Source organism: Aulonocara stuartgranti (genome assembly GCF_965226115.1).
Source record: "Aulonocara stuartgranti genome assembly, chromosome: 6".
Lineage (NCBI taxonomy): Eukaryota > Metazoa > Chordata > Actinopteri > Cichliformes > Cichlidae > Aulonocara > Aulonocara stuartgranti.
The window spans coordinates 25,191,582-25,205,737 of NC_138944.1; the positions used below are offsets into that span (position 1 = coordinate 25,191,582).

At 40.4% G+C, this 14,156-nt stretch overlaps 1 protein-coding gene across 1 annotated transcript; it reads right to left on the reverse strand.

The window, feature by feature from the left end:
• Positions 1-52: 52 nt before the first annotated feature.
• spag5 (sperm associated antigen 5) lies at positions 53-14,143 on the reverse strand. Its single transcript, XM_082538035.1, has 25 exons — positions 14,007-14,143; positions 13,120-13,191; positions 12,902-13,030; positions 10,526-12,810; positions 10,217-10,409; positions 9,896-10,012; positions 9,593-9,685; positions 9,302-9,436; positions 8,425-8,544; positions 8,234-8,326; positions 6,960-7,094; positions 6,769-6,862; positions 6,511-6,658; positions 6,294-6,344; positions 5,955-6,129; positions 5,685-5,818; positions 5,115-5,283; positions 3,404-3,509; positions 1,711-1,957; positions 1,370-1,502; positions 1,149-1,229; positions 910-1,059; positions 530-604; positions 318-398; positions 53-220 (listed from the first exon to the last, which is right to left on the reverse strand). Exons 2-25 carry the CDS (start codon positions 13,156-13,158, stop codon positions 149-151), a joined length of 5,055 nt encoding a protein of 1,684 aa, XP_082394161.1. The 5' UTR covers positions 13,159-13,191; positions 14,007-14,143; the 3' UTR covers positions 53-148.
• Positions 14,144-14,156: the final 13 nt, after the last annotated feature.

The following is a 14,156-nucleotide window of genomic DNA, read 5'->3' on the forward strand; positions in this document are numbered from 1 at the left end:
ATATCAGCATTATTTTATTCTCAAATAATTATTTTATTCTCAAATAATTATTTTATTCTCAAATAATTATTTTATTCTCAAAAATACAAACATTTAGAAGGCAGACAAGCTAAAACATGAATAAACACACACGAGGGAAATAAACACATCAGCCAATGTATTCAACGAGCTGCCGGAGCTGTTCACAGTTCTTCACAACTGCCGGCAACGACAGCAAGGTCTGTGAGGCAAAAAGGAAAAAGCAGCACATTATGGCAAACATCCAAACAGACGCTGCGGTTTACAGAATATGTTCCATGGTATGAAACATTTCTCACCTCCCGAACTCTGTTGATCATGTTGTTTAATATCTGAAGCTCGTTCTCACTTTTCTGCTGGTTGCTCTGATAGATGATTTGCTGTAAGAGATGAACATCCTCATGAACGCTCACAAGAAGACCATCTAATGTTCCTCTAAGTCAATAAATACTGTGTGAATGCTGATATGTAGTCAGGAACGTGATTGATACCGGGTACGGTCAGGACTTACATGTCTCTTTGCCCTTTCAAGAATTTTTACTTTGGCCTGCTCGGCTTCCTGAAGACTGGCCTTCAGTCTCTCCACCTGGGGATCAAATGGAAGTTTATGAGAAAAGAGGAGGAGGAGGAGGGGGGGGGAGTCCCTTTAAGCTGCAGTGTTTCCTCAACAACAGGCTGAAAAGTCAAGTTTACTTATAAGCACATTTAAAAACAGCTGCTGTTGACCAAAGTGCTGTACAACTTAAGTAACATAATAAAACCATAAAACTGATCTAACAAGAAAACATGAGTTTAAAATAAATAAATAAATAAATAAATCCAAACTCGGTCAATTTTAAAACTTGAAAACTATGGAAATACGTAATAAATAATGCTTCTGATAAATCATACCTCTTTCAATGACTTGATGTTCTCTTCCATGAAATGTTCCGGTTTAGTCGACTGGCCGCCAGCTTTCCTCAATTCATCCCGAAGGAATTCAGACTCCACCTTCGACTGCTGGAGAGCGCGACGAAGCTCAGTGATTTCCCTTCTCAATTCCTGGAGAAAACGTTCATTTGCATTTAAACAATAACTACAAGAATACGTAGTAGCTTAGAAACACCGGCAGTATTATTTTGGTGCCTTACATTATTGTCAGTCTTCTGTTTATTTAGGATTTCCTGTGTGTCTTGCACTTCAACTATCAACTTAGCCAGCATTTTCTCATCCTGAAAAGAAAAAAAAAACAAAAAAAAAGAAACTTCAGAGTTTTTCTCTTCCATCGGTCAGCCGTCCTCCGCACCCATCCTGATCTTTCTTATCACAGATGAATAGAGGACAAAAGATGTCCAGCAAAAGTCATCCTTACCTGAGTTTTCTGCTGCAGAGCCTGATTTGCCTTCTCGACCAGCTGACTCAGACGGCTGAGTTGATGCTTGAGCTCAAAAACCTCAGCTTCATGTCCGTTCTTTGCAGCACGCTGCTCCACCTGCAGGCCACAGCTGGAATAACACATCAGATAACAGTTGGGGGGGGTTTAAAAAGAAAAAAGCAACAAGATAATTGGATTACATTTGATGTTAATGTACAAAACAACAACTTTCGAAAAAATCATTTATTTCACTTTGTTTTTAAAAATAAATAAATAAAATGAAATAAAATAAAATAAAATAATAATTAAAAAAATAATAATTTTACATTACAGCTTACATTTGGCCATGCAGCTCCTCCAGCTGAGCGTCTCTGCGCTGCTGCACCAGCTTCAGAGTGCTGACGAGCTCGGTGACGGTGCTGCCCAGGCCAGTAAGCAGCTCCGCCAGGTGGCTTTGCTCCTCTTCCTCTGGTTGAATCTCGACTGTGCTCATATTCTTTTTAGGAGTGATGGCTGCGATGCGGGTGAAGGCGCTCATCTCGCTGAACAAAGCTTCACGCTGTGGCTCGAGAGTGTCTGAAGGGACTGAAGAGAAAGTAAAACTTAGTTGTTTCTTATTATTATAATTACATTTTAGACTTTTATTATCTGTTCCATTTTTTATTACAGTCCCTGGTGGCTGTGCAGATATATTCCCACCTGAAAATGATTCCTATAAGAAAAACGTTGCCCACTACCTCCTTTATCCAAGGGAAAAACAGGATGAATTGAAGTGCATGTGTAGCTCATATAGAAAAGTTGGTAAGAAAAGGACCATTGAAGAAAGAATTTTTATATTATGCAATCATATTATTGATGCCTCCTTGAGGAAAAAAAAAAGAAAAAAAAAAAGACCCAGTTCTTTTGTTTTTTGGTAACGCACCACTAAGCCTTCAAACAATGAAATTAATACCTCCTTTTCATAAAGGAGACACATACGTCATGCTGAGCACGTATTCAAATCATGTTTGAGACATTCAAATCACACTGCTCTCTGAGGGAATCTCAGCGTGACTATTTAAAGAGACTTGCTTGCAGCTGGCTTAACAACATAATTACGCTGGACCACATTACAAGTGAACTAAAAACTTTTTGAATTTGAAATTTGAATAGTTTGATCTTCATCAAACTACAGACAGCGTAATCTGTATAAACAAACAGCTGTACTTTCCATGTGAAAACACTATTCATAGGCCTAAAAAAGAAAGTGAACCTCCGTGCTAACAACTTTCATAGAAGTCAAGTGTTTGTGCATTGTGATTTGCAGGAGGTGACTCACTAACACGACTATGTAAAGTCTGGTTACTGAGAAAGCCTGTTCTTCTTAATGAGGAGTCGCAGCACCGTAGATGAAGCGTTACAAGCTAGAAAAGGTGCTCATCACTCCACAAGTGGATGCAAAGATCCCCATGGCAACTTGTAAGGCTAAAGAAAACCCCAAAAGTAGGAGCATATGCATGAAATCTCATGTGTCGACTTTAAGGAAGATACAGCAAAGGAATGTGCTGTTATCCAAAAAGACAGGTCACTATGGGACGATGTTATGTGGACAAATGAAATGACAAGTCTGGAGGAAACATGCCATCACACACCACCAGGAGGGATCAGCCCGGGTGCAACACCGGGGTCTGACAGTTCAGGTATTGGCTCAGAGTCCTGACCTTAACCCAGGTGAGATGTAGTAACCTGATCAACTGAAAGAGTGGAAGCTTCATTAGCAGTTACAATAACATCTGATGGAGCTTGTTGCTACTAAAATGAGATTCTATAAGTGACTAAATTCAACCAGCTCGACCATGTTTTCCAGCTTCAACTCTGTGTTTGAGTGAGTGATGTGATCAGAATCACAGTGCCTCCTGTTGTGTTTAGGATGAAAAACAAATGCTGACACGTTATATTTTTTAAAATAATCAATTTAAAAGAGAAAAAGAAAAACTAGCATCTTACTTATGAGTGAACTGACACACATGGGGTGAACAACAACAACAGTACCTGTTTCAGCAGGAGTGTCTGTTTTGACCTCTTCCTCTCTCTCAGCAGTTGAGGCACAACGCTCCACGCTGTGGACTGACTGAGACTCTTCACACATCTGTGGTTTCTGAAAAGTAAGACATTTAAATCCAAGTGGGAAAAGACATGCAGTACTGCATCTATAGCATAAGTTCAATAGTAAATGATGTTACAACATGATTTATAAATGCTGTAAACAGTTGCTTCTGATGTCCAAATTACAACTGCAAATGTCAAGAGCTCACAGCCACAACGACGCATTCTTTTAATTTAATTTCAAAATTAAGCTTTGCATACTCTATGCATTTGCATTACTTGTCGCAGATCATCTGCACATACAGTGGAGTCCATATCAGGGCCCAATTAAACTAACATCTGTGAAATTGAGCTTCCAGCTGCATCATTTCACCATTACCAAAACTAGTAAGTTTAGACAGGCAGTCACAAAGCACTGTACACGAAGGTTAAAATAAAACAGAACATTAAAATAAAACATAGAACATTAAGTAATAAAATAGACAATATAAAAAATACAAAGGATAAATTGTAACTATGCTTTTAATGGGCTGTACAAAGCAAACAGAAAGGGGAAAGAAGCCTGTAACAAATACTGATATTCAATGAGCTCCATCCACATCCAAACAACTAAAACAGCAAAAGATTAAAGACCAAGAAAAACAGGCTCCGCAAAAGGATATAAAAGCTAAAAGCCGGCAACTCAGATTCTGAAACTGACCAAAATTCACTGAACCAGCACCAAAAGATCAAAACTACACTTCACGTACAACTGTTTTGCTTCCACCACGATTTAAAAAAAATAAAATTAATAAAATTTAAAAAAAAAAAAGAAAAAAAAAAGAAAAATCTCTCTCTCTCTCTGTGCTCGAGACCAGTTTCCAATCAAAAGTGTTTATTTTCTACTTTATTCCCTTGCATATTACGCACCGGTCTCCTGTTGTGGACAGTGTTGTCTGCCTCTCGTTTTTGTTGTTTGTTTTTCCCCTCCAAAAAAATAACTGACAAGAAACTCTAATTTCTGCTGTTCAATACTGAAGAAATTTCAACTTTTACAAATTATGCCAAATTTCAAACGCTTAACTATGCCTCTAATAAAGCGTCTGAAACTTTGCTCTGCGTCACTTCAGCAGCATCAGGTAATGTTGATATGCTGTTTCATGGTTTTCTTCAGTTCTCGATCTACTGCAGAATATTTTCAAGGGATTTATCTGCTATAACAGACCAGGCTTAGAAAAACTCCTTCATATTTTCTGTTTTATCCTCAGTAACTTTGACACGATGGCATCTGCTGTGGTGCTTACACCTCTGATTAAGTGTCAGCTTTATTTTTATACCTAGAAAGTTTACACTGAGTTTATAATTCCAGAGAATCAGTCAAGTCGCTTTGGGCGTGTCATTTTCAAGCAGAAACCTCAGAAAAGCTCCTGGGGCTCAACAGGTTAAATAAAAAGTGCAATATTGTAACTGCTTTAGATTCTGTTCTTAACTTCCAAAAAGTATGTATCGAATTTAGAGGGTTCTTTCGACAGTACATACCCAAGATAAATGATCTTGGATGATAATATTTCTGACCAAGTCAAAATCTAACTGAATGGAATCAAACCTTGTGAATCAGAATTGAATCGGTTGTAGGAATCAGTGACAAAACCCGGGCCTAGTTCTGATATTGTTTTACCTTTTCATCAAGTTCTTCATGGAGCTTGTTGGTCAGTCCCCTCAGTGTGTGATGCAGCAAAGTGATTTCTGTGACCGCCTGAGCCATCTTCTCTTCAAGCTCCAGGTTTGCTGTCCTGGCTCTGGACCTTGTGGCTTTAAGTTCTTCCTGCAAATTCCCGTTCTCAAGCCTCCATCACACAAACACACAGAGGCAAGTTATCATTCAGTGTGCCAACAAAATGTTAAACATCATGAGAACAATTTGCACTAAGATTTATTATTACAAACATAAGGCCATAAGGCAAAAGACTCCAGTCCAGAAAATATGTATGTGAGTATTAATCCTTGAACATTTTACAGTTTTTCCTGTTGATATAGACCTGCCCCCACAGCCATTCATACTACCCCATCATAGTTAAGAACTAGAAAAGTGGGCTGTATGTAGCCCTCGATGTAAAATGAGTTTGACATCCCTGATCTAAGAAACTGAGCACAGACAGACAATTTTGTTCTATTTAATCCGAAAGTTTTTTCAGGCTCAGTTTGGGCTTTTCAAGCACATCACCCTCAATGGCTTATTTATACTTACTTAAGTTGACAAACTTCTTTCTTCAGGTCCTCACACTGGATGTTCCTCTCCCGAAGGCTCTGCAGGTTTTCCCTTAGCATACGCTCACTTTCTGCCATCTGCTCCCTCGCCAACTCGTTCTCCATCTGTAGGAACTGATGCACACAGACAGCAGGAAAATTAAACCTAACATCCTCCCCTCAAGGTTAAGTCGCATATTATTCCTGTAATAACCAAACGCCTCATGCTTCTCTGGTGTTAAATGAGACAGATACCCTCTCTAATGCTCACCTCGTTCATTTCCCGCACACCACTGAGCTGTGTACAGACATCCTGGAGCTGCTGGATCTGCCGACTCTGAGACTGTGAGAGGGACTGCAGCTGACTGAGCTGCTCCTCACTCTGAGCCAGAGCCCGACTCAACTCGCACACCCGCTGCTCCGACTGACCCAGTGATGCCTCCAAGCTGGACAAGGTCAAAAAGAAAAAAAAAGAAAAAAAACACAGCAGTATTCGGATATATACTGCAACATTTATGTAAAATTATAGTAAAAATGTAACCACTGGTTACATTTTTCTTCTTTCTTCAATTTTTTTTTTTTTTATCCTTTACTATTAACCAACACTTACTCATTTGCTCGATCTTTAGCCTCTTGTTTGTCTTTCCACGACTCCTGCAACCTTGAATAAAAACAAAATAAGGCCTATTTTAAAGCACATGCTGCAATTCAGGGCTTTTTTTTGCCTTTCAAAGTTTACCCTGTTAACAAGTAACCACCAACCCAGTGTTCACTTCCATTTTTAAATTTCTTTGCTTGATTTCTTTCATCAATAAGGAGCATCATACTTTGTAGTCTCAGCAGCCAGGGCCTGCTCCAAGAAAGTGTAGGATGCCAGCGTGGAGGAAACTGTAGCAGACAGCTCCGTCACCTTCCTCTCTAGCTGACCCGTCTCTTCTTCTTTTTCAGTCAACTTCTCTCGCAGTACACACATCTCTGGATTTATTTATTTAAAAAAAAAAAAGTTTAAGTCCATAGGTTGTCAAGAAAGAAAGCATTTTGAAAAAGAGGGAGCGAAATAGCCAGAGAGTTATTTCAGTTTTTACCTGATGTCAGAATTGTCACCTGCAGATTTAAATCTCCAATCTGCTCCCTGGCAGCTTGGAAATTCGAATGAGTTTCATTCAGTTCTGCTTCAATCTGATGAGGTTTTTTTTAAGCATATGAATAATTTTAATCAGACATGTTGACTACAGGTACAAGGCTGTAAATATCCTGAATATAACAGATGCCTTACCTGCTCTCGCTCTTCAACAGCTTGGTCTCTTGCAGACATGTGCTCATCTCTCTCTCTCAAAGCAGCGGCAGCTTTCTCGTTCAGCTTCAGGAGCATGGGAGCAGTTTTGTGCAGAAGGCTCCTGACCATGAAGAGCTATAAACAGATGGCATTAGCATCAACGCATTATCACATTTTAACAGAGCAGTAAATGCTCTAATAGTGAAGGCTGTATTAAAGCACCTAAAGTTTCAACTAAACAACATTAGAACACATTAAATGGAATTTCAAACCGAATTTTAGAAAAAGGTACACTGCAAGAAGATGATAATATTATTAATAATAATAATAATAATAATAATAATAATAATCTCACCACTAGATGGCAGTAGATTACAGCCAACTGAATTCTGTTTTCTTACACCACCTAATTCAAGTGCATAATCGTAGCTACAGTGGCCACTATAGGATATACATGTTTATAAAATAAACATAAAAAGACAAAATATTGAGCAGAACCCCAGTGACTTCTGTGTCACCTTCATAATCTCCCTTTCTGCAATTCCTTTAATCTACTCTTGTTTTATCCAGAGGCCGGTCACAGTCTCTTTCGTTCACATTTTCACTCCTTTAGTGAAGGAAACCACTTCTCAGATGATAAAACATAGGTGTGATCTTTTATATCTTGAGTCTGAAGGTGCAGACAGAAAATGCAACTTGCCTCCATGGCACAACACACGAACGGCAACAAACCGATATGGAGCTTGTCTGAGTCTTTGGCGTGCTACGTATGCAGCCGGTCTGCAGCCGCATACATAAAACATGATTAGCTGATGTCCATCTCGGCCACTGTATTCAACATGGCCAGGCAACACAGGGGCTTCCACAAACCAGCACATGCTCCTATGTATTTTATTTCCAGTTTTACGAGAGCGTATCAATTTGTAGGAAGACACAATTATACACTTCAATGTATACTTATGAGTACTGAGAATATCCTCAACCAAAAAATGACTGACTGTACCTTTAAACAGCACTATTATGTACAGGATGCTCATGTGGTGGATTTTACACCAAAGCCTCGTGTTTTTAGAAACCCACAAACTACAACAGCAGTAAACACCATTCAAACGGAGCCACTGTGCTGCTATCAATGTCACTCAGATTAAACTAAAAATGAAAACATAAGAACTGGAACCAAAACACTGGTTCTTTGTTTCTTTGCCATCATATAGAAACTGCTGTGATACATGTTCATTGACTGTCATAGTTCAAGGTTTTTAGTATGAGCATACCTCTTTCATCAAAGCGGACTGTTCATCCATGGTTTCAGACAAAAGATCTGAAGCAGAGTCCAGGGTTGCATTATAAGCCTTGTTTAACACAACCTGCATTAGTAAAGACAAAAAGAAACAAAGAAATGACACTCACATATTACTTTAAATACAATTATTGAGCTGTTTATTTTTTGGCTTGTAATCTGTACCAGTTCTGGATAGCTCTGGTTTAGGGTGGCCAGCAGCTCTTGCTGAGACCCCACACTCTTCTCCAGAAGTGAAATTTCTGTGGCACAGTGTGTCCTCAGCTGTTCCATCGCACTGAAAGCCTGACAACACACAACCACACACACATTTAATACCCCTGGAACAAATAATCCTCTTAAACACACAGCCAGCATAACTTCTGCAGATATTTTTATATGCTCCAGAAAAACTGTTGGTCAGCTAAAGCAGAGGTGTTTACACAGTGAGCTATGTTTAACAGACAGAGAGGTTTTTTGTGTCACAAAGGTGGCTCTCTTTTTAACCTGGCTAGATCACCACAGTAACTTATGCTAAACACATTACCTGGAAACGCAACCTTTGAACTGATTCTAGTATGCTTTAACTGCTACTTTTTGCTTAAATTGAAATAAACAGCAGCACTGAGCAGTAACAAACACAATTTAACAAATTTATCACATTAATGATTCTCGGCAGCATTACTCTGTTATCTTATTTTTCACACTAATGTCCATTTTACTGATATATTTTTCAATAACGTTTATAGATCTCCATTACCCAATGCTCTGAGCACAACCTGCTCCAATCAGACATTCTCAATAGACTTATGCAGAAGAAGAAAGGCAGATAAATGCTCCCTTTAATGTGATTGTGAACAGAGCCTGAAGCAGGAAGCCTGGATTAACAAAGAAAGCTGAGAACCAGCTTCATCTCTCACTGGGGTTTTAGGTTTTGTCAAGCCAGCTAACGCAAAGAACGGCTGGCTGTATTGAACGTGCTTCATAGTACACCCTTCTCCTCAGGAGGTTGCCGTTCCTCTACATTTAGACTAAACAACTAAAACACCCCAAAAGGACTTACTGCCTCCTTTGCTGTGAAGGCTTCTTCCATTTGAGTCCTCATGTCATTTCTCTGATGAAGAGCTTCTTTGACCTTCTGCATCATTCTGCTCTGTATGTCCTTTGATTTCTCAAGTAGAGACTTCATGTGCCCATACTAAAAACAACATGAGAAAAATATACCTCAACTCAGTTGTAGCACATAATCATGTTACACTAACACCTTAAGCCATAAATAACTGATGAATAATTACAAAAACAAGCATACTGTTTAACTTGTATGAGACAGAATGAGGTAACATGCTGTACGTACATGTGAAATGAGGCTTTGATGGTCCTCTCTGACTATGTCACCAATTTCATTCATGTTAGAGAGAGCAGCGTCTGTGTCACTTCTGACAGAAGTCTGTTGGGACAAATACACACACTTTACTCTTAGTAAAGAAAATATTGACTGTCTCAATACACACACACACACACACACACACACACACACACACACACACACACACACACACACACACACACACACACACACACACACAGCCAGTGAGACGTGTTTGAGCATTATATCCCAGTTTAAACAACATGAGCTGTGTGGTTGTTTGTGACTTACCATGGTGATCTTCATGTCTTGCAGACTCTGGATAACGTTTTGTAGAGAACTCCCATCAAGCTCCAACTCCCCAATCCGACTCAAAGCTTCCACATACAGGTCTCTATACATTGTGGTCTAGATATAAAATATAAACAACTGACTACTTAAGCAGTAATCCTTTGTTATATAATGAGATCAGAGTTGAAAGCTTCCGTTTGAGGAATATTTTAAGCTGTGACATATGCGAAACTACTCTAATAGAGTCCAAAAATCTAAATATAGAGTAGAAAATGAGCATAACAGGTCCCCTTTAAACAAAATGTAGATGTCAACAGATACCTGACTGAGTTCGGTGTGGTCTGTCTGCACGAGTTTCTCCCGGAGGTCTGAAGGAGCAGGGCCTGCAAGCGGACGTCCTTGTGCCCTCGCTGCAGTCAGCTGTTGCACCAGGGCCTCAACCATCGTCATGCTAGACATTAACCTCTGTTCCAGCTCCTGTCTTGGGAGGGACTCCAAGCTGCCTGGAGGTAAACTGGAAAACCAATGAAAGAATACTGAGAGGCAAACAAAGAAAATACTAAAAGCAGATTTAGCTTCATCTATACTCACAACTGTTGAATAAATGGCCAATTTACAATGGGCACTTACTTCCAGAGGAGCGGGTCAGTCATAGTGCAGGAATCAGCCACAGAGAATTCCCTCTTCCTCTCAAACAGGCCAGAAGTATTGAGGCTGTGGTCAACCAGTTTCACAGGACTACTGCCCACACAGACACTGTGAGACTTTACAGGAGCAGCTTTGGCTGGAGGGGCAGGAGGTGGAGCAGGAGCAGAGACAGCAGCAGGGCCCATCTTTCCAGACGCCATCATGAGGAACTCTGCCATTTGTCGAAGCTGCTGCTGAAACGGACCATCGGAAATCAGTGGGAAATTCAGCAGTGGTTTCTCAGCTTCAGTCTGAGGCTCTGCAGAGACTTTCTGTCCCAAATCCTTAACTGGCTCCCATAGTGGGCTCAGACCAGGATTCTGACCCAGGGCGGTGGAGTTTAACAGAGGATGAGGCATTGGGCTTTCCAGTTGCTCCGCCCACAACCCAGCACGGTCAGCATTAAGAGGAGCAAACAAGGTTTTCTCACCCTCAATAGCAGAGTCATCAGCTGCAAACTTGCCTTGAGCAGGATCCCCAAAAGTCTTTAAAAAAGACAGAGAAGCTCTCCTAACGGGACTAAACATTCCCAACCCCAAAGCTGAGGTAACCGAGGGACACTCCGACAGCGCTTTCAGTACATCAGTAAGGTTCTCTGCATGAGATTTTTCTGCAGAGTTACAAAGAGCAGGTGCATTTCCAGATGAGCCAATGGCACTGTCTTTTTCCCCACTGGATTCAGCGGGTCCTCTGGTGGAGTTCACTTCAGAGACATGCTCCTCTTGGTCTTGCTGTTGCACTTCCACAGCTGAAGGGCTCTCTGCTGAACCTGCAAGTTGACTGCAGTCAGAAATCTGAGTAGTCTGAACCACGAGAGACAATGCACTGTCAGCAGGATTCACGGTACAGTTAAGCATTTCTTGCCCTTTGCATTTTACAGTTTCAGTATCCAAAGCTTTTAAAGATCCATTAGCCACCAGAGATCTGCTAACAGCTGATGGGTCAGTAGCTACCACAGCTTCACCATTGTTCTGTTGGCTTTTAGCATCTTCAAAGGCATCTTGACAATAATCATGTGTGATGGAAGTGAACAGATAGTTTTCACTGAGGGGACAGATTACAATCTGGTCCTCATGCAGAAGGGATGTCTTCTTCTTGGGAAATTGGGCCTCATCTAATTTTTCATCTTCAGCTGGAATACAACAATCAGCTGTGACACCACCTTGGCTCCCAGCCTGGCTATCAGATACCACTGGGCTACCACTGTAGTGTCTGACCATTACATCCTCAGTGCTGTCTGCCAATGCTTCCTGGGTAGTCAAAAGGCTGTCACATGGAGCTGATGAATGAGTCTGAACATTACAGTATGGATGATCAAAGTGACCAACTGTATTATCATTTTGTAAATCACAGTCACCAGCTATTTCAGTTGAATCTATGGCATAGCCATGTGTCTCACTGCTGCTAACAGTATGGTCGGCTGGTAGAACAACGGACTCTTCTCTTGGAATTTCAATCTCTCCTCCAGTGCAGTCCAGTGATTTAAAGGACAGTCCATTAGCACGTTTTTCTGAACCACGTGTTGTCTCAGATAAAGCCTTAATGACAGGATCAACACCACCATCATGGCTACAGTATGGATGATCAGCATGTTCCTCTTGACACTGCTGGTCAAAGTCACCGAAGCAGTTGGTCAAATTTATACTGTCATACTCTAGAGGAGCACCAAGCTCTTCCTTGGGCAGAGGAATGGTTTCGTTGTGTAATCTGGTGGCATCTGAAACTTCCACCTCACCTCCATCACGAAGGAAGGATTTCCAAGTGAGATCTGCCTTTCCACTGCAGTCACTCTGAAAAGCTGTTGATTCTTCTGTGGCTTGTTTGTTATCCAGATCACAAGAAGCCGGTGTAGTGCTGTCAGTTTCACAGGGAAGTGCTGCGCTGATGTTAACAGAGTAAGTGTCACTCTTCTCAAGAACATGATAGGGATGTTCGATGTGATCAGAGCATGACTCCATTACCACACTGTCAGAGATGATGCCATCTTCAGATTCAGTGTTAGATGTACCCTGGTCTGTAGATAAAATAATACTCTCCTCTGCATGCAGTAAAGAGCCTAATATCTCAACTTCACCACCAGCACAAGTGAAGGATTTAAATGTTATATCTGAAAGTCCACAAGCAATCTGAGTAGTTGTTGTATCAGTTTTTGGAAGATTTGTTTGTATCATTTTGGTGGATGGAGAAGAGTACAGCTGGGGTTCTTGTTCACTCAGTGGAAGATCACCCTATTAATGAAAATAAGTAGCGGTTAAAAAACAGCACCACAAAAAGAGAAAAAAAGACAAATTATATTTGTAAGTATTAGTGTATACCCACCATTGTCATTTTGCCAGCATCACTACTGATCTGTGATTTTGATCTGAACTTTGATGAGGGAGTCGACAAGTGCAGAATCTCATTGTCCAGACTTCTCAGAGGGGTACGCTCGCTGGATCGGCTGGAGAGCTACCATCAACAAAGGTTGAATTATCCATTAACTAATATGCTCAGAGATAACACTGTACAGTATGCACAACAGAATACAAAAGTCTTACCAAGCCTTCCCCTGTGGAACTTGAACTCCTGGAAGCCATTACTCTGAAGTTCTCAGAAAACTACGTTTACAACTGGAGGACAAAATCAGGAAGACAAAAGATTTCATATTTTACCAGTTTGATTTAAATGCGGATTAATCTATTTGGCTGTAAAACCAATAGCTCCGAATTAAAATAGTTGGTTTTCCATGCGAGTGCTAAAACAGGGTCTTGCTCCTCATACTAAAGAATTATGTGATTTCAAGGCAAGTTACGAAAGACAAACCCCAGTTCTCCTTGACTGCAAAAACTTTCCGGAATTTAATCACGATCACGAGACTTCAACAGTTTGTATAAGACAAGTTAGTCGGAACTTTTTAAACATTTCGTTTGTGCAGAGAGAGTCTGTTAAGTTCAAATTAGCCCCATCATGACCCCTTGTGTGGCTGTTGTCTTCTTGTTATGAAGGTTTCTTCCGGGGCAGAAACAAAAGGAAAGACGATTACAGCAAACAACCATGTTGCAGAGTTTAACTGTTGTTTTACGATAGACAATGTGAGAATGTTCTTTAAAATCCTGCACAGAGATCTGCTTGTCGTGTCAAACTAGCTGAGAAGCTCACATACTGACATGGCGTTACGTATTGGCCTAGTTGACAAGAATAGGCCATTTCAAGCATTAATTTAATAACTTCGAAAATCAATGTGAGAATTCACAGAATTCTAAAATTCACAGAAAGTGTTGCAAAGAGTGAATATTGCAAGGGCGTAAACTACAGTTTAAGAGACCGGTACCAGTCGATAGCTAACCGTAAATTGCACTCACTCTAGTTACTTCTAACAAAGGCACTTAATTAATAGCTTAGCTGTCCGAGGCAAACACCCTTAAATCATGTAAAAGTATTTTACCTTTTAAATTTTACCAGCTAACGTCAACCAGCGTTTTAACAGAGACGAGGACAGGGTAAACAAATCTTGTATTGAACTACCATCCACCGCGTTTGATTCAAAAACACGAATAGCAGCGCTGTTATTGGTCCATTTCTCTTCTTCGTTGGT